The sequence below is a fragment of the Trachinotus anak genome, unplaced genomic scaffold (genome assembly GCF_046630095.1).
Source record: "Trachinotus anak isolate AG129_WGS33_773 ecotype Australia unplaced genomic scaffold, CSIRO_AGI_Tana_v1 ptg000002l, whole genome shotgun sequence".
In the NCBI taxonomy this organism is placed as follows: Eukaryota; Metazoa; Chordata; class Actinopteri; order Carangiformes; family Carangidae; genus Trachinotus; species Trachinotus anak.
Genome location: NW_027273853.1, coordinates 11,991,178 through 12,012,008, shown reverse-complemented (window position 1 = coordinate 12,012,008; position 20,831 = coordinate 11,991,178). Strand labels below are relative to the sequence as shown.

Sequence of the window (20,831 nt, the reverse complement as noted above, 5' to 3'; positions counted from 1 at the left end):
ATGGATACAGTGGGTCTTAGCAGGGGAGCTCCTGATTGCTCTGAAACTAATTTCACAATCATTAGCTTTGGTGGTGGTGTGAGTGACAGAGTGTATTTACCAGATTTCAGAAAATGACAAGTTCCACCAGCTTTGTGGAGGAAGTTGTACAGATGAAAGTCTGATCGATGTGAAGCTCTGTGTTTTCAAGAGAAAATGTGCAGTGACTGAACTGCTGTCAGTTAAAGGGAATTTGCTTTAGTTTCAAACCTTTCCTTTCCAAAAACAAAACACACTCTGCTATCCATTATGACTAATCATAATTACTTAGTATCCATCACTGATGATATCAATCTGCACCCATAAAACAGATTTTTAAAAGTCGCAGAGGGAGAGGTCCTTTGTAAATACAGGGCCAAGAGCTTGAGGTGCAGGCCCAACAGAAAGCCATTTTAGCCTGGAGGTGAAGTTAATGAATCATGGCCAAGTGCTGCATTCCATCCATATGTAAGATGAGGAGATATTTTGCAAAGCCTTTGAATCAACTTAATGCTGTTATGGGCCATTGTTCACAATAAACATGTAAATTGTGTTTATGGAATAGCATATAAATCAATTTGCACTGATTCACAAATAAATTATAATCACAGTGAGTCCCCAACCGTATTTGTGCATAGCCAAAAGATGCAAAACAAAAACAACAACAACAACAATGCACACACACACACACACACACACACACACACACACACACACACACACAGGAAACAGCCTACCGTAAATAAATAAATCACAACTAAGATGATAAATATATATTTAATGTATCATGGGTTTATTTCACAGCAGACATTTTGAAAAGCATACATGATAGCATTAACAATGGCTCTGTTCTATGCGAGTGTCCAGTAAATCCTGACAGTGTGAAAGTGAACCAGCATGAACAATAGCAGGACGCTGAAAATGAAGCAGCTAAATTTAAATCTGCGCTCTTCCTACTGTGATGTGTCAAAATGTCGCCAGAGAAAAAAAATATACTACAGAACAAATGTTCTCTTTCCTTCAGAAAATTCAGTATAGTGATACAATAGAAAATATTTGCTCTGTGTTCTGAAAATTAGCTGAGCTTTGTGTCATGGTGTATAATTGTATTACATTAACTCTTGCAGTAATTAAAGAAAGCCAGTAGGTGGCGATACATTATTTATATTGTTGGTAGCCTACTTGATTTTCAGTAAGGGTACTAGTGTATGAATGCTCTGGATTAATGTGTTAATCTAATCTGAAGTATGTGCCACATATTTGCTCACATCAGGTTAATATTCTAGATAATAATGTAAAATAAGTGAAGTACCATAATGCACAACTCATTGGGTTGTAGCTCACATGCCTCTTAGATTTAAATTTTTTATTGTAGAGCAAGAAAACACATCATTTTCTAATAAGGCACTCCTTACAGAGGCTTTATAAGTAACTAATGGCATTATTATTGGTTAATAAATAATTTATCAATGCTTTATAGATCCATTAGTGGCCAATAATGAGAAAAAGATTTGGGTTGCCATGTTGTGAAAAACGCTTTATGCTGGTGTTGACTTTTTTTTATCTGGTTGCAGTTATGAATGCTGGCAATGCTGATGGGTTTCTCACTTTCTAATAAGCTGTCATTAAAAAAAAATAAAATAAATAAATGGCTTTTGATCCAGATGCTCTGCAAACCTTTGCCAGAAGGTAAGTGGTCTGACAGTTTAGGTTTAGGTTTGCTGGTGACATGCTGGAATAGGATAAACACAAACCTGGCAACCCCAAAATTGTTCTTGTTAGTGGCTTATAATTCATATGTTTAAACATTGATGAATTATTCATTAACCACTAACAAAAAAAAAACTCTTACAATTTATAAACTCTTTATAAAGCGTGCCTTATTAGACAGATGTACAGCAAAACTTACATCTGCGTGTCAGACAAACACAAGAGAAAAGAAATACAGCCTACAGAATGGAGAGAAATGCAGAGAGGAGGATGTGATGATGTATCACCACCATGGGTCTGAAGCCAGAGGAAGAGGATTTGAGGGCGCTTTGGTTCAGGCCAGAGGGAAGGAGGGAGGAGCAGGGTCACTACTGCCCCAAATTTGGAGGTGCCACTGTCTGGGGAGAGATTGATGGCTGCAAGCAACAGATAACAGCTTGCAGTGTGAAGGGAGATTAAAAAAAGAGGCAGAGATTGTAGGGAGAAACGGACCTCTCCCTTCTGGGGCTGTGCTGAACAGCCACGTCTGATTCTAACACACTGCAATTAGCTGCTCCGGCAATTACAGGTTTGTGGAGGGTAAATGTGAGTTACTCTGATTTTTTTTAATCATACAATGGAAACACTGGAAAGCTATATTCATCACAGAGAATATGTGTTTACAGAGAATACTGTGATCACAGCCAGATGATCAACCCTAAAAAATGTTAAGATTTATAAGAATTCCACAGGAACACTACAAATGTCACTGCAATTGGTCCATATGGACACACAAAAGGCATATTTACTCTAATTGCTCCTCCATCCTTGCCTAACTATTCTTGTGACAGCAGCCCAGCTGATCTGGCCCTTTCAAACACATCCTGCTTGTTTCCCACGTAGCCCATGAGTGGTCCATCACAATGCCATTGTTATCCATCAGACTGTCTGCAGTCATTACTTATTCAGCCAGCCGTCGTGCCTTTTGTCCAAAATCATTCTTCAGTCTGTCCCAAAGACCTTCTCCTGCATGCTGCGGCCCATCTGCCCCCCTGTCTACTGCACGAGCCCCCCATTTCTCTCTCTCTCTCTCTCTGTCACACACACTCACACACACATTCACACACGCATGCACGCAAAAGCTCTCCACACCAGCTGTCCAGCTCGTGTCCCCTGGCACTAAAAGGTGGCAGCCCTGGAGCAAACCGTCAAAGTACACATAGAAGAAGTGGTCACCGCTCTTCATCCTGTTTCATTAATCAGTGGTGATGACATTTTAAAACACAGAATAAGATAGCTGCACTAATGTCCACACAAACTGCTGATCCAGACAGTGCAGCAGTAGTTGTTTAGGTACCATGTACTGCGTGCAACAGCTGTCAACAGACTGACAAACACAGAATTGTAATATTTTATGTGTAACAACATGTAGCCTATAAACACCATAAACAAAATCATTCATTTTTATGTCAATAAGGCATATGTAGCTGAATTAAATGGAGTAGAGCTTATAAGTAGATCTGAAGTAACCTGATTTGTCTGATTTCCATTTGATAATCAATATTTTTCAAAAAGAAAAAAAAGAGGAAAAATCCCCAGTTCTCACTTCAGAATTGTCAGGATTTCTTGCTTTACTTTGCGTAAACTGAATATTTTTGCCTTTCGGGCAGTTGTTCAGACAAAACAGGACATTTGAGGTTGTCCTCTTCGGCTTCAGTAAATTGTGACGGGCAAGTTTGACTATCTTCTGACATTTTAAACACCAAATGATTCATCCTTTAATCAACATGATAATTGCCAGATTAATCCATAATGTAACTAATAGTGAATTGCGGCTGTAATTGTAAACCTTTCAGTGTTTATCAATGATTATTCGTATGAATAGGACATATTTTAAGATACACATAGTGTCCTTTCATATTATTTTTCATGTGCCACTGCCAGGATCGCTATAATATTTACTTAAGAAGAAGGAAGTGAGAAGCCATGCCAAATACTTCCATAAAAATAGACAGCCGTCATTAATGGAGGTTATAAATAGAGAGAAGGAAAAGGGGCTGGTCCTGGACAGAGTTATTTATAGCTCAGGCACACTGCTGTTTACTGGAGGTACCAGCTAAGGGTGCAGTTTTGGATAACACCATAAAACCCCAAATACCACTGAATGTGAGAAGATGTGTCTGCGGTGAAATGAAATCACTTATATGAGGGGATCAAAGGGATTACTGCTAAGGGTCTTCTATTCATGGACACAGTAAATGCAAAAGTTGGATCACTTTTCAGTGTTGACATATCTCTGATTACAACATTTTATTTCCATTTCTTGCATCTCAACTTGGATCTATGTTGAATAGATGGGGGGGGGGAATGAATCGCATGAAATAAAATAAACATGCTTTGAAAATGCAAGATAGACAGTATCTAAATTGATGATAAAAGCTAATAACCAAACCGCAGTGGTGTTAAAGGAGTTTATCAGAGGGAATGATGTCATCAACGTATTTAAGTTTACTTGTTTCATTGTTTAACACGGAATTTAAAAGTCGAAACAGAGACACGGACTTGCAAATGAACTGATCCAGATTTTTTTTTTTTCTTCCTGTGTAACAATGTTTGATTTAGCGTTTGGATTTGTAACAACTAGAAAAATCAGAGCTGAGCTGCAGATGTTGAGAAAACGCTCGCTGCAGGTGGGGGACAGACCAGCTGACAGAGAGGCAGCGGGAGCAGGAGGAGGGGCGGGTAGACAGCCTGGCTGGTGGACGAGCCGCTCCGCTCCAACTTCAACGGAGTGAACCTGCGACGCAAGCCGCCGCTGCTGCTGCTGAGCCCCCGGCGACCGAACCATTTGTCTGTCTGGGAGTTTAGCGAGCTAAGCTAACGAGCTGACTGAGTCGTTATCATATAGGAACCAACAAACTGTGTCGTTTGCAATCCTGGACGGCAGAATTAAACCAGAGTACTGTGACTAGTTGTTTTAGTTTCAATTTAAAATGTCTATATTACCGTTCACTCCTCCAATCGTGAAGAGGCTCCTTGGCTGGAAGAAAGGGGAGCAGAACGGGCAAGAGGAGAAATGGTGCGAAAAGGCTGTGAAAAGTCTTGTGAAGAAGTTGAAAAAGACTGGACAGTTGGACGAGTTGGAAAAAGCCATCACAACACAGAATGTCAGCACGAAATGCATAACCATACCCAGGTAACCACACAGGCAGCGCAAACTAGCTTCCTCGTAGTTAGCTAACCTAGCAAGCTAGCGCTCATGACAGCTAGCATTAGCCGATTAGCTGGCTAGTTAGCTTGAGCAGTCTCCCTTGATAATGTATTAACGTTAACTTAAACAGGTCGGTGACCAAAGTAGTTTTAAAAAGTCTGATTGTTGCATTGGGTTTTGATTGCATTCATAGTTATTTTTAGCTCTCACATTAAAAACAATCCTGGATAGTAGCTAGTGCTATCATAAGCTGATCAATGCAAACTTAACCCGCTTTTACCGCTAAACATTTTATTTTGTTGTGTAAACAGGGAACAGCCAGTTGGCATTTTGTCAGTCTGAAATAACGACACATGGAAAACTGTTAACGTCTATTGTTGAGTCGGTGCTATGAATGTCAGCTAACGTTGCTGCACAAAGTGCAACCCCACACATTTAAGTCTGTTATGTCATACTCCAGCGTTAGTTTGCAGCACCGGCATGACCGATGGACCACCGCTAACCTCCCCAAGTACAACTAAAATGTCACAGTTGTGAAGGAACGAGAGGGACAGCTGTGTTTCTCACATGTTCAAGCAAGTTTCACCTGCGGACATGGTAGCCTGTGGTACATACACCTAGAGCTGCATAAACAAGTGCGTCCACAGTTCACACGTGAGATGAACAGGGGAAGGGGTGGTTTTGGCGAAGCAGGACTCTGACTCACAGAGGATGTTTAGACTGGAGTGTGTGCACTGTGGGAAAGCTGGAATAAGTGCTCGGTTTGGGATTTCCCATATGGGATACCCATCTGTCTAAAACCTAAAATCTAAAATCTGTCTGATAGTTTGACATATCAGGTAGGTTTTTGGGTGTGACGCTAGGCATGTGCATTCATACGTTTTTTGTTTGGTTTTTTTTTTGGTCAGTGGTCTGAATGAGTCAGTGAATCTTATTATATTGTGTGTAAATGTTATAGTATTGTGCAGTTTAATTTGTTAACTCATTGAACACTGTTTTCAAGCAGTAGTGACACTGTAAATAATACAATGTTAGCCTTGAGTCCTTACTTCCACCTGTTGTTCTAGCCTGATGTGAAAATGTTACCTTAAATAGAGTGAAAATTGTCGACCAAAAACGACTACATTAACTCAGCTAGGAAGACATAAAGACACAAATACATTACATCATTTCTACAATGTGAACTATTTTGGGTGTTGGCACTGTATGGATTTCTTTGTCTCTCTTCCCTTTGTTCCTACATAAAGTAAAAAAGGCAGGTCCACATCCTGGCCCTGCTGGTAATAGTCAGTGCAGGAGGAGCGTGAACACACCCTTCAGTAACTTGTTTAATTGTTAATCATCCTTCAAAGTTTTTTGGGAATATTTCATGTTGGATGAATTGCTAATGGAACTGGGCGTCCTCTATCATGGTGCATATAAAAGTCAGAGCATGGGTGGTAACCTACATTAAAAACCGATTCTCAGTATTTGGGAATGTGCTCAAGGCTCTAGGGAGGATGTGGGCCACTGTTTGGATTGTGGTTCCATCTCTGTGGGTTCAGAGACTGTAAGTTTACAGAAAAACAGCTGTCTTGCTATCTGCTGGGTATACAGTGATTCATTGGTACTGCTACACAGCAGGCCTACTTGTGCTGTACTTTCATCCCTTCCTCTAATGTGGCTTAGGGAGACGGGGCTTGTCAGTGTTTAAAAGTGGTCAAATGCAGACCTGAGGTGCTTGCACCTAGAGTGGACTGAGCCAGCAGGAAATTATTATGTATCAATACATTGTGTTAGTTTATAGCAGATCAAGTGTCAAGATTTATCACACCTCCATGAACTTAATGATTTTGATGGGTTTGGTAAAAAGGCAAAAACGCATATTTGTAGACTCTTAATTGTAAAATGTTAACTTTTAATTTGAACAAGTGTTGCAGTTTATTTCTTCAGAATGTGATGGAGCAATAGCAGTGGAGCAGTATAGACCTTTCATAACTTCCTATTGTTGTGTGTGGTGTAAAATTGTAGTGATGCATTTATGTGATAGGCTTTGATTAAAGAGAATAGATGTTTAAAAACAGGGTTTTTTGCCTTTATTTGAAACTTTGAGAAGTGGCAGATAATGAGACGAGGCAGAAATGAAGAATGACATGCAATGTAGGTCCCAGGTTGGAATCAAACTGGGAATGTCAAAATCATAGCCCTTTTTTTAGCATGCATCTTAACCACCAGGCCACAAGATTGCCCCTAAAAACATGTTGTTACCATTCTTCATGTGTTTATGAATATGGGTGCACTGGGCAGAACACATTTATTTGCTTGTGAAACATCATCAAAAGCACTGGCTGATTTTCTTTGGCAGAAAGTGGTTTCTCTCCTGCTGAGGATATTATTAGGATAAGAGGTGCTGAATTGGTGTTGGGATGCTTGTGAATCCCTGGCTGGCATCTGTACAGTTGTTGTTTTGCCTCTTGGATGAGAGGGTTGCCTCGGTCCAGCTGTGCGTCAGACTGACAAATCCCAGAGACCGGTCATAGCCCAGGCCAGTCTCAACAGTGCCATGGGAATGTTGACCTCAGCTGAGTCTGCAGCCATCTCCTTTGTAGTGGGCACTGATGTAGTGAAAGTTTGAACTAATTTATTTGTTGAGCAGGCAGATGTGGTGGTCTGTGGTTTGGAAGATGTGTCTGTCTTAGTCTGATTTAGCCTATTTTACCTGAGATATGCTTTTTTTTTTTTTACTGGTGAAGTCTGTGTCAAAACCTGTTGTTCATTTTTAACCAACTGGTTAAAAATTCAGAGGTTATCTGCTGCTTAATGTGGCTGTTGATTTCAATGCATGGAATTACAAAAACTGCTTCATTTGAATGTTTTTGCAGTCAAACAGAAAGGTAGTGAATAACTACCCAGAACATCTGATTGACTTGCAGTCAACAGAGTTGAGATGTTCACAGTTGCTTGTTAGAGTTTGTGCTTTTAATAAAATGCTTCTGTAAGTCATCGGCAATGTCAGCAAACATACACCTTAATAGTAATGAAAGATTATTTGATTCAGTCCAGCAATCTATTGCCCATTTTAGATGGATAACACAGCTTTGACAGGAACAATGTCTTTTTTTCATTTAAAAAAAAATGTTTGTTATTTAAAAACATAAATTTGTTATTTCTATGCAAAAGGATCACTATGTCTTTAATTACATCTTAGACTATTGTTATAAATAGGACAAATTTTAATGTTACCTGATGTTGTCTAGTTTTTTGTCAGCCGTTTGATGTTCCTATCAAACTACTGTTTATTGGAAATTAGAGTCTTTTGTTTTAAAATAATAACACCAATAAGATGTTTTGTTGATCACCGTTAAACTAGTGCAAAGCAAGCTTTAACTTGTTTTCCTTAGGCCTGAGTCCTCTCTGACATACTTCACAGAAGGCCAAGCCCTGGCACAGAATGAGAACCATATGTTTCTTGCCTGACAGCTCAACAATGAGCTGAACTGTTGCTGAGTTCAACTGGAAAAAAAGCGTAACCACACTGGACTCTGTTTGAGGAGAGATCAAGGATCAGTTACAGTCCTTCCTTTCCTTTTTTAGTCATTCGAGTTTCATGGCAATATATATGGTCCTCCACTTCATACTTGCGTAAATACTGTTGATACAAGGTTTCATCACTTTCTGCACATAGACCCAACAAATGTCTTCTTATATAGTCACTACAGTTCTGGCTACTTTGTAGTAGGACATCACTATCAGTTTTTTCATTTGGACATCACTAACATCAGTTTCAGTAGACTTTGTGCCCAGGGTCAGGCTTTTTCTGTCTTATTAAATGATTATTTGGCATTAAGCATTAAGTACAGCAAATGAAAAAGAAAAGATCATGGAAACAGTATTGTCAAAAAATATATCATGATCTGGTCTGATATTAGAAAAATGCTTTGGTCATCTGTCCTCTGTTTATGTCGATCTATTCAGGACTTGGTAACATTAAATGTTATATCTTATAATTCAAAAACATGAGTTCGGTAATAGTCAGAGCATAGAGAAATGCAACACAATGATAACATGTATCATGAAAGTCTCTTTTATGGTATGTTTCAGATCTTTAGATGGGCGTCTCCAGGTCTCCCACAGAAAAGGTCTTCCTCATGTGATCTATTGCCGCTTGTGGCGCTGGCCAGATTTGCAGTCCCACCATGAGTTGAGAGCAGTCGACCACTGTGAATTTGCCTTCCATACCAAGAAGGATGAAGTCTGCGTCAACCCCTACCACTACCAAAGGGTGGAGACGCCAAGTGAGTACAGTTAATTGCTACATGATCCAAATTACTGTATTTAAAATAATGCTCTTTCCATAAAGTATACAGAGCTCACCATGTCCTTAATGAATGTATCTGTGTGTCTCTAGTTTTGCCTCCTGTACTAGTACCACGACATACAGATATCCCTGCAGTGTTCCCACCGTTGGATGACTACAGTCCATCCATACCTGAGAACACCAACTTCCCTGCTGGCATTGAGCCCCAAAGTAACTATATTCCTGGTGAGAAAAACTGTGCCTCTCATTCTGAAGGAGAAGAAGAACTTACAAGTCTGTATACTTGTATTCTCACCATTGATTGTTTAGTGTGTGATTAACTTGGACAGGACAAACTTGTTATATTCCTGAATCTAGTGTTTACAGTTGATACTGGATATTGTGGGAACAGTAAATGCTGGTTGTGTTGTAATTTTTGCCTCTAATGATCCAAGATTGGCTAAAATACAACAACAAAAAAGTAATGCATTCATTAAGACACGAAAAACTTTTAATTTCAGTAACTGTAGAATATGTCTGACCTGAGAGGTAAAGATGAAAGGTGTGTGTAATATCTTCTGATGTGCTTGTGTTTGACAGAAACTCCCCCGCCAGGGTACCTGAGTGAGGATGGTGAGACAAATGATCACCAGCTTAACCACAGCATGGACACAGGTGGGACACGTGAATATACACACAATTCAAGCTCATAGTGTTCTAATTATGCCTTATCAAGATATCAAGATCATGACCCAGTCCTGCATTACTGCTCTATTTCAGGTTCACCCAGCCTGTCGCCTAATCCTGTGTCACCCGCAAACAGTAATCTTGGTAAGCAAAACCAAAGAGGTTATCTTTGCTTACAGAGCACAAGATTCATTATGTGCACTCATATGGTTGGTAGTCATGACTTAAAGTCCATCTGAGATCACTTGTACCCATCCTTTTAGTAAAATAATGTCACTGTGTTTTTGTGTTTTATGTTTTTGGGTTATATGTCCGTTGAGATTATCTGTCCATATGAATGTGATACCTCAGTAACACATTCACTTGGACTCAAGGAGGAACTGATTAGATTTTGGTGGTCAAAAGGTCAAGGTCATGGTGACCGCACAAAACACTGATTATGCCTCGTGAATGCAATATCTCAGTAACACCTTGAGTGAATTTCTACACATTTGGTTCACCTGGACTCAAGAACTAACTGATTAGAGTTTTGTGGTTAAAGGTCAAAGTGACAGTCATGGTGACAGTTTGTAGCCTTATCCTGATTAGTTGATTTGTAGCCATACTCTGATGGTTGCTTTGCAGCTCTATTCTTATTGGTTGATCGGTTGTTAGGTGTTTTCTGATTGGTTAGTTTGTAGCCATGTTATGATTGGGAAATCCTCAAGGTAATCTCTTCCAATGTGGCAGAAACATTCACTTGGACTTCAGGACAAATTGATTAGATTTTGGTGGTCAAAGGTCAAGGTCACAGTGGCCTTACAAAACATATTTTTAGCTACAATCAGGAATTCACACAGCAATTATGACAATGTCTTACACAGATGGTTCATATTTTATGTGACTCTTAATAATTAGGGATATAACCTGAAATTAGTCTGAGTGGAAGAGACATAAAACGGCAAGGCATAATTCCAGTTTAAGTGTACTGTATTATTAAAAGAGAAAAGAAAAGGAAAAAACTAAATATCAGAAATGTTCCCTTTTCCAGTGTCTGTCAGTGTTTGATTGACAGCAGTGGCAGGCTGCTGGAATGCCATTGTTCGCTTAAGGAAACAACACACAAAGTAAACAAAGTTAAACTGTAGCTACAAATAGGCAGAGGAGTATGTTCTTTTGTAGTGTAAGAACCACACCAGTGTCTAAGTGGGCCAAAGTGACATTTTAAGATATGTTAACATGTTGTTCAATGTGCACTGGCGTTAGCTGTCAAATTAATTCAAAACTAAGTTTTGCCATCATTAAATCATAAAATATGAATTTTGAGCAGATATGTATGTTTTTAGCAGGCAAAAAAAATAATACAATTAAATCTACCTTGGCCTTTAAGGTAAAGAATAATCCTGTTAAGATGACCATTTTCCAGCAAACTGACAAATGGTACCAAATTACAAATTCTTAATTCCAAACCCTCTCAACATTAGCTGATTTGGACATTCAAATTTTTGCAACCATCAGTCAGGTTTGAAATTAAATTTGCACTCTTCTCATTAGACTGTTTTCTTATGTTGTATTGGTTACACCAACTGAACAACACAAACTCTAACTTCTTCATCTTAATTGCTGAAGCCTAAACTGTCAATGTTGATACAGTTAAATACAAGTCTATTCATTTAAAATGTCAAAGTCCTGTCACTGGACATAAATTAACACCTGCCAGTCAGAATTGAGTATTATCAGTGCCTGTGGTATAAATTCAAAGTAATGTCGAGGGCTTCCTGGCAGCTCCGTTGGCTAAAGCACTTACTGTGTGCCATGTATGATGTTGATGTGACAATAAGAGCACACATGTAGGGCCAGTTCTAGAGAACTGAGTCATCCTTCAACAATGGACCCCCCGCCCCACCTCCACTCCACCTCACTGTACCTGATGACTGTACTAAAGCTTACATGCCCTGTCCTGTCATAGCTGATAATTCTATAAAATGTCTCTTGCAAAGGAATCATCTTTATTAGGTGGGATTTTATCTGCAGTATGTTTATATTCTGACTTTAGTCATGGACAATACAACTCATCATCATCTGTGTTTTTTTTAATTGTTTTTCATATGTCTTAATCAAGGTGCTGTTCATACTGTATAAGGTCCACAGACTGTCAGATTAGAATATCTTTGTAGGGGTGAGAATGTCTTTGAGAGACGGATGAGTAATATACAGGAACAGTGGACGTCTGGGAGGCTTAGCCTCAGGGCAGTAACAGAGTAAGTATGGTATGAATGGAGTCTTTGTCTATGGTCTGTCCTCATCTGTGGAAAGGCTAGCTACAGACAGCTCACGGTAATGCAATAATAATAACATCCGGTTGCCAGGTTATTCTATCTATGTGGAAAGCCACCAGGAGGTCATTGTTAACTAAATAAATGTGCATGTCATGTCTTGGCTATTCCTGGCTGGGGCCATGAAGGTCGTGGGAAAGAGGTACTTGAAGAGAAATCAAAGGGAACATTATCAGCACCGTGCATCTTCACACTCAAATGGTTGTTTGACCCCAAAGCAATTTACCTGTTCTCATGAACTTCTGCATCCTTTTTTCAAGGCTCTAACTGTAGCCCTCTGCTCCCACAGACTTACAGCCTGTGACGTACTGCGAATCTGCCTTCTGGTGCTCTATCTCCTACTATGAGCTGAACCAACGTGTAGGAGAGACTTTCCACGCCTCCCAGCCCTCGCTCACAGTAGATGGATTCACAGACCCGTCCAACTCTGAGCGCTTCTGTCTGGGCTTGCTGTCCAACGTCAACCGCAACTCAGCAGTAGAGCTCACACGCAGACACATAGGTACTCAATTTATTTCACAGGTACCACATAAGCTCTGCTCTAATTTGTGTTTTATATTTGTGCTTGACATAATCAGGAGGTTACTCTGCACTGAGCTACAATTGTCTCTCTTCCCTCTCCAGGACGGGGCGTGAGGTTGTATTACATTGGGGGAGAGGTGTTTGCAGAGTGTCTCAGTGACAGTGCCATCTTTGTCCAGAGTCCCAACTGTAACCAGCGTTACGGCTGGCATCCTGCCACTGTCTGCAAAATCCCCCCAGGTCAGCATGAGAGCATAAGAACAAAGTGACCAGTGCATAACTGAGATCTAATGACCCACTGACACTAACTTGTATGTGGTTGTCAGTGTTAATAAGCCTCATCATAAATCTTTTGTTTGTCAGGTTGCAACCTGAAGATCTTCAACAATCAGGAGTTTGCTGCCCTGCTTGCCCAGTCAGTCAATCAGGGCTTTGAGGCTGTCTACCAGCTCACAAGGATGTGTACAATTCGCATGAGTTTCGTGAAGGGTTGGGGAGCTGAGTACAGGTAAATTATTATTTTTAAACAAATGAAGCTGCTTAGTACTAAATATCTATAATAATTACACTCTTTTTTTAATATATAGTAATTGGCGGATGCTTTACATTGGTTTCTGATATTATTGACTAACAGTTGAAGGCTTAAAAATGACAAGGCTACTATATAAGGCACTGGAAAGGTCAACCAGTTAATTTTAGCATAAGTTGCTAAGACAATTGCAAATGCAATTGCTGTGGTTAGAGATGACATTTAAGAGTGATTAACATATATTTTAAGCATATTACAATCAGGTATTTTGCAGCATAATAAAGGGTAGCAACAGTTCTCATTTCAGTTAGAAGTATGCCTTATTTTTACAATTTAGTGCTTGGGATTTAACCAAAATTGACAACAGAGAATTTGACTGGGAGATACTAGACTTAAAAAGAGATCAAAGGACTTGAAAAGTAATGTTATCTGACCCAGCAAGAGACTACAGTCTCCTACTGTCACATTGCTTTTCTCCTCTTGCCTCTCATACATACTACTTTGATAAACACAGATTGAATGTTGAGGGAGGCTGTGAGGTCTGAGTAATGCCCAGTGTGTGGGAGGGGGCAGAGGGTTAAAGGGAGCATGGAATGGGCCCTCTATGAACCTGCCCCCTGGGCTCAGGATTCTGCTTATGGGAGAAGACATCATTCTGCGGGCACAACAGCACATAAATTCATTTACAGCCAGGACCAGACACACAGTGCACCTCTGTCTTCTCATGGCCACTCCTTACCTGCTCGCTTTCTGTATAAAAACATATTCCATAGTTAAGTCAGTTATCTGGTGTTATTTCAGCTTCAACAGGCCTGTCAAACCAGAGCTCTACCTATTTCTAGCTTATTGTATTGTATTGTTAATTGTTTTGTCTGCTTGGTCTGTTCTTTTGTTTTGCTGCTGTTGTCTCTTTTTAGACAATACATATTTACATTTTTAGCTAATTGTATATTGCCAATTGTTTAATTTGTCTGTTTGTTTTGTTTTTGCTGTAGTTGGTGTGTTTTTTAGACTATAACGCAATTAATGCATTTCAGTTTAGTATTTATTCTACTTCTATAAATGTAGTGTAGATATGTGTATTGTGGTTTTATGATAACAAAAACTTATTTTTATGCCTCCACAACATCCAGAGCCAGCGCCATATTGTTTTTGGGTTGTCTGTCCATCCATCCATCCCATTCTTGTGGACATGATATCTCAGGAATGCCTTGATGGAACTTCTTCAGAGTTCAAGGATGAATTGATTACAATTTAATGGTCAAGGGTCAAGGTCACAGTGACCTCACAAAATGTGCTTTTGGCCTTGGGAATGCAATATCTCTAACGCCTTGAGGGAATTCCTTAAAATTTGGTAAAAACGTTCACCTGGACCCAAGGACAAACTGATTAAGTATTGCTGGTCAAAGGTCAAGGTCAATGTGACCTCACAAAACACTTTTTAGCCATTACTCAAGACTTCACACAACAATTATAACATTTCAAACCAGTGGTTAATATTTTATGTGACTTTGGATAAACAGTGATGTAATCTAAAACTAGTGTATTGGTAATTCTAGTTATTACACTGTACATGTAAAGCCCAACTTGGGACAAGAGTTGAAAATTGGCAACAGCTATGAACTATAAAATATAGTTTTATGCTCTGTATTGGAACTATGTTAAATTGCACCGTTCCCATTCAATAACAGCATTTGTCCCAGACTGTTTATCAGTAAACATACAGTTTTAAGGACTCATCAACTCTTTTTCCTTGAGTCTGTTGCACTGTACATTTTCAGGACGCAAATGATTCATAAAGTTTAAGAAGAAAAAGGTATGAGGGCCTTGATTTTTATGGTCAAGACAATAAGATTAAATTATGGTGTGAAAAAGAAAGATGAAGGTGTAAGGTGTGTTGCACACAGACTTATAAAGGAGAAGGAGGGTGATGGGGGAGGGTGCAACTGTGAGTCGGCAAGAGAGGTTTGAGTAACAGAAGAAGAATGCAGCAGGCATGCATTGGTGTGGGGGATGTGGAGATGAACCCATTTCAGACACGCTTTGCAAAGGGGGATTCCCACCGGACTATGAAGGGTGCGTGTTATGTTTCTGGCACCAAACACCTAGGAGAAAAACATCTCTGGCAGAAACTTGAATGAGTTCAGAAATGGCTTGTAGAGTTAGCTTCACTGTTGGTGATAATGCAATGAAAAATACTAGAGTAGACTGTATCTTTGAATTGACTATAGTGAATGTTATTTTAACAGAGATGTCTCACAGGGATTTTAATCAAATGCTCTCAGTAAAGACAAAGGTATGTTTCCCCTCTTCTTCTCTGTACTCTGCAGACGCCAGACAGTGACCAGCACCCCCTGTTGGATCGAGCTGCATCTCAATGGCCCTTTGCAGTGGCTGGACAAGGTCCTCACACAGATGGGTTCCCCCAGCATCCACTGCTCCAGTGTGTCGTAGGAGCAGCCCTCCATCCCACCCACACACTTGAACACAAACCACATAGGAAAACTCAAGCGTCTGCCAGTTATAATAAGGAAAGGGACGCCAATCGTCAATTCACTCTCTTCCCTCGCTGTCTCTCTGACATTTCACCTCATATGCATAGCACTTTCCTTAGTACCATTTAGTGTCTCTATGTGATGGTTATTTTAGGACTTGTACATTGTTTTGTTTTTTTCTCGTGTTCGACAGGAAACCACAGGGTATTTGCAGTAGGTTTCAACAGAATAACCACATTTTCTTCATTATTCATTCAGGCATCATGTCTCTTTATTTTTAAGTTATTTTTCGGGCATTTTTGCCTTTATTGCGAAAGAGGTAGAGAGACAGAGGGGTGATGTCATGCAGCAAAGGGCCTAGGGGGGACTTGAACCGTGGGCCACTGGGGAAAGGACTGGGGCCGTTTCAGACATTATGTCTCTGCATTGTATTGCAAGTTCTTTTTTTTTTTTTTTTTTTTTTATGTTTGTTTTCCAAGTTGAAGTTATGGCACAGATTCACCTTGGTCATCATCTACATGTTTCAAAACATTTTTGATTCTATGAATTAGCTAAAATTACGAATATGCTACCATCACTGGTGTGTCAGTGTCCCAGACCCACTTGCTTATTTAACGATTGAACCATGAATTAACATGAAAAATGTCATTATGAGTAGGGATTAAATAGAATATATTTAATTAATATTTTAAGTACAAGGTACTTTGCCCATATTGATATATCTATATTAATGAAAGCATCAATTATCTGATTGATCATTTAATTGGTATTTTATCTATTTTAAACAAAATATAGACATTAGCACCATTGTTTCTTGAGAAGAACCCTTGTATGAAAACTATTTTGCTCAGTGAAAGAGACATTTTATAAGTTATTTTTGCATACTGTCCTGCATGGGAATATATTTTTATTATTGCCTCAATATGATTGTACATAAATATTTATAGCTTGTGATTTCTTGTAGTCATGCATTGCTTGAAATAGTGGACCTGACTGACCTCTGGCATGAGTAGATTCACAAAAAGACTTTGCTTTAATGACCCAAAACTTGGCCCGTGTAATGCAGGCTTTTCTAACTATGGTTAGTATGGTTACTACTAAGTGGTTAAGTATTAACACAGGTCATGTGACATACAATATAAGTGATCATAGTGGACTGATTGAATTTAGGCACCGTGTGAATTCAGTGTGAAGGGTACTCAGTAGCAGTGACTGTGGTTCATCCATCGATGACAATGTGGAGTGAAAACATAAATGCGGGTCTTTTCACATATTACCAACTGTTAACCAGTACTACACTATGCTCCTTGTGGGTAAATGATGCACTTCATGTTTAATGTGTTGATCAGTGTAACGCTTTAGTTCTAGTGGTAATTTGCTCGTCCAATAAATACTGTATATTACATGTACATGGTTACAATATAAGGCATGTGTAATATGCTCGCTGTCCTTGGTCATGGTCTATGAAGCCGCCATGTTAACCCTGCACTTATGTATAGTACATAAGACTGAGTCACCATGTTACCTATTTAAAAAGTTACATGGTGCTAAACTGAAATACTGTCTACTACAGTGCATTAGGTAGTTGGTAGATCTGTATCAGTACTTGTGTTCCTTGATATTCTTAGTTGGTGGATTTCTATTCAAAGTCTTATGTACATGTTTATTTCATGTAGCCTAATATTTGTTCTCAAATGACCATTGTTTTGTTATCTGTGAAAATTTAATAAATTGCAACTGGGAAAAACAATTAAAAAAAATGATTTCAGCTGTATTTGCAGATGTAGTGTGATATTCTTGTCTACACAGTAAATAAGCCAAACTCACACTAAAGAGCAGAGCAAATTAAAATCACAAGTCTTTATGTTGATTCAACAGAATGTGCATTACATCTCTTACAACTCTAAGGATAAGGCACATTATGTCACTTATATATGTGACAACTGTACCTAAAGGACAAACACACAATTTAATTTCATGTTTTTCCACCTTCAACACCATCATGTGCTGAGGTTCACCGAGGGCTTAAAAGCATAGTGAAGGGGCCCAGGGAAGAAGACTGAGGGTCAGGGCCGCACACTGGCTTTCTTCTCTCCCTATTTAGGATTTCCATCTGCTTCTCACTATACACCAGTATTGAAATCATTTCATTTTAATAATCAAAAGTTTCTAAACAAGACTATGCCTACCATCTGTAAGCATCTTCACATTCCAAGTGCAAGAAGCAGGTCAAAGGGCGCTGGATCTTGTGGGAGCCCCAGGAAAGGAGGAGGATCAGGAGAAAGGAGATGGAGTCACAGGTAGCTTTTTTTTTTTTTAGCTTTCCTCACCTGATGATAACCCATCTATCTCATCTACATCGCCACCGATGGCCATCCAAAATGCTTTTGCTACCTGGAAATGACATTTAGTGTAAGGTAAATAATCACATTTTGTGTGTTTACGTAAACAACTGTTTGAACTAATCAAGGATTTGGAAATGTAGCCAAGGTATTCATGTCATCACTTTAACAATGTGTTGTAAGGTAACGTTTCTATGTGATAACTGTGTAAGGTTATGCAAATACTAGTTTATTATTAATTTGTGATACACTGTTCCAAACAATTCCATGGTAGTCTCCTACTCCACTGATGGACATGCTATGAAAAAGAACAGGTCTGAACTTGGTGTCTTGTAGTGAATAGTTTCTTACCTTCTCTGCATGAACCTTTCTCTGCTCATGAGGTAATGAAGATGCTTTGTCTGCAGGTTGAAAATCACAGATCAAATCATTAATGAATCAGCTGTGCAAAGATTTTACCTTTATATGGGCCATAAGAGCAAAATGAAAACAAACGCGAAAGATCCTGTGGGTTTTAAAAAGGGAAAACACATGCTGTGGCTATTTTTGTTTTTTGCTGACAAAGTTGTGTGTTTGTTATTCCTCATTACCTTTCATCTCTTTTAATTTTGTAAAGAGGCGTTCAAAGTTATCCACATCTGCATCTCCAGCTGTCAGATTAGCAAGTTCCTGAATGTCCAAATCAGTCATTGCATCTGAGAGATTCAACACAAATGAATATTAATAACTTAACAAATGGGGGGGAGTAAATTACTTTGGATTTCAAAAACAGATTCCATCAGAAGCCAGTCACTTACCAACTACTGTGTCCTCTTGTGTGTCCGCGTTTGCACTACTTTCTGTATGGTTGGCCTCCTCGTTAACAAGTGTGCCCTCTACTGGCAAGTTGGAAGACTGCCACAGAAAAGGAGCTAGGGTTAGCAAGTCTCCTCAAAAACTGACAGATTTAAAATCTCAGTTAATAGAAAATGGACTGATATATGTAACAAAGAAAGTGAGAATATATAAAAAGACAATTACAAGTGCAAATGAAATCAGTCATAGAAAATGAAAATGGTTACAGGAAAATAAAGCTACTGACTGGTGGATCTTGGCAGGTCCGTGGATTGTTGTGTCTGGAGGCCACCAAACTGCTCATCAGACCAAATCCCTGATTAAACCCTGTCAGACAGAGATACAAACTCTCACATGCCATACTTACAGAGATGTATTAAATTGTGAGGACAAATGCAATAGGTAATTGTATAGGTGTTTTCATCTCACCATCCTTCATCTCTACACTGGACCACACGTTAGCGTTGAGAGCCTGGACAATTCTCTTTACTCCTGTGGATTCTGGAAAATCATCTGATAAGGGAAACATGAGCAGACAAGAATGAGCAAAACACAGACGATTCAAATATAAATGTATGCAGTGTTGTAATTTCCACTGCCTGTAAAATTCACCATCTTCATCTGGCAACTCCAGTGGATTGAGCTCCACTAGCTCAAAGGCATGAGCCAAACACCACTGCTGTGCTTCATGTCTGGTGACCCCTAGAACATGAATCACATTTCAGATGTCAAAATAATGATGATATCCTGTGAAATTTGTATTGTAGTGCTTTCTGCAAAACTTGGAGTCACCACAGTGCTGGAGAACTAACCCTTTTCACAGACTCTGTCACACACCAGTATGAGCACCTCTGGAGCAAGATCTTCCACCACTGATATCCAAGGATGTAGTTTTTCCAGACCGTCCTTCTGCACACATGATAAACGTCACACACGTATGAGTGGATATACTTCTGAAATTTAATAAAGCATCAATACTTAATTCTGAGGTGACGTACCACTGTACTGTCAAAATAGGCGACGAAAGCCTGCATGGACTGTGCAATCTCTGACGACATTTGAAAAGTGCTTGGTACAACACATAGCCTGACATCCGCTGTATAATATTTGTTGTTGATTGTCCAAGGATACCAGGCTACTGTTTCTTCTCGCTTGGTCGGCTCGGGCAAAGTCTTCGTACTGAGGATCACTGAAGCAAAAACATTTGTTACAAAACACAAACAAATGGAGACATTACGTCAGGCTACGTTGCTCAGTCAACCAGCTGTAGAGACAAGATGCACTTAACCCCCTTCAAGAGCCTTAGTATTGACGTCTTTATATCTGCCCCACAACAGTAAATGGCTTAACTAGCTTCACAGGCTAAGACAAATGTGTTATTAACCTGTATTAGCGACATTCAGGCTAAGAGTAAGTTAGCTACGTTGAACATTAGCCTGTTTGCCAAATCGTGCAAGTAACCCTTTGCTAAACTTACGTTTTATCAACTCTTCTTCTTTAAAACCACTGTCACAGCTAGTGATTAGCACACAGGGAATGATCATCTCTGTGGTTTCTTCTGTATCTGACATTTTTAATAATATTTACAGCAGGCTTCTCCAGCTGTTAGCTTAGCGCGACGTTAACCAACTCTCACAACCTTTCAACTCTGACTGAGCCGCAGGGACGGTCACTTCCGGTGCAAGAAACAGGACTCACAGCCTTTTAAACATATATTTATATAGGTTTATATTAGCGAATTACCTCTACAAATATAATATATATACTTAATGACATTTACGTTCATGGCGATATTTTATTTGACGCTAAATGTGCACGTTGTGCTTAAGCGTTTTTTAGCGTTTGGGATTAATAGCCCTGAGTTTTCTCTTGAAGGCAAAGCAGTGTCTCCACCAAAAGCTCCACTCAATAAG

General features: G+C 39.4%; 2 protein-coding genes across 2 annotated transcripts; one reads left to right on the top strand and one right to left on the bottom strand.

Annotated features, from left to right (window-relative positions):
* The first annotated feature begins 4,360 nt into the window (after positions 1-4,360).
* On the top strand, positions 4,361-17,508 carry smad3b (SMAD family member 3b). The gene is made up of 9 exons (XM_071497975.1): positions 4,361-4,903; positions 8,999-9,192; positions 9,306-9,440; positions 9,795-9,869; positions 9,975-10,025; positions 12,486-12,698; positions 12,821-12,958; positions 13,082-13,226; positions 15,578-17,508. Exons 1-9 carry the CDS (start codon positions 4,701-4,703, stop codon positions 15,699-15,701), a joined length of 1,278 nt encoding a protein of 425 aa, XP_071354076.1. The 5' UTR covers positions 4,361-4,700; the 3' UTR covers positions 15,702-17,508.
* Positions 17,509-17,587: 79 nt separating this feature from the next.
* aagab (alpha and gamma adaptin binding protein) lies at positions 17,588-20,608 on the bottom strand. The gene is made up of 10 exons (XM_071497988.1): positions 20,396-20,608; positions 19,917-20,107; positions 19,731-19,827; positions 19,531-19,620; positions 19,348-19,431; positions 19,166-19,245; positions 18,882-18,978; positions 18,675-18,779; positions 18,436-18,485; positions 17,588-18,136 (listed from the first exon to the last, which is right to left on the bottom strand). Exons 1-10 carry the CDS (start codon positions 20,487-20,489, stop codon positions 18,059-18,061), a joined length of 966 nt encoding a protein of 321 aa, XP_071354089.1. The 5' UTR covers positions 20,490-20,608; the 3' UTR covers positions 17,588-18,058.
* Positions 20,609-20,831: the final 223 nt, after the last annotated feature.

Excerpts from the sequence above, each read along its gene's own strand:
- aagab (XM_071497988.1), bottom strand. The coding sequence starts at position 20,489 with ATGTCAGATACAGAAGAAACCACAGAGATGATCATTCCCTGTGTGCTA. Across the intron at positions 19,828-19,916 it reads CCTATTTTGACAGTACAGTG|AAGGACGGTCTGGAAAAACT; the intron begins GTACGTCACCTC and ends TCATGTGTGCAG. Across the intron at positions 18,979-19,165 it reads GGACCTGCCAAGATCCACCA|TCTTCCAACTTGCCAGTAGA; the intron begins GTCAGTAGCTTT and ends TTTCTGTGGCAG.
- smad3b (XM_071497975.1), top strand. The coding sequence starts at position 4,701 with ATGTCTATATTACCGTTCACTCCTCCAATCGTGAAGAGGCTCCTTGGC. Across the intron at positions 12,699-12,820 it reads GCTCACACGCAGACACATAG|GACGGGGCGTGAGGTTGTAT; the intron begins GTACTCAATTTA and ends TTCCCTCTCCAG. Across the intron at positions 13,227-15,577 it reads GGTTGGGGAGCTGAGTACAG|ACGCCAGACAGTGACCAGCA; the intron begins GTAAATTATTAT and ends TGTACTCTGCAG.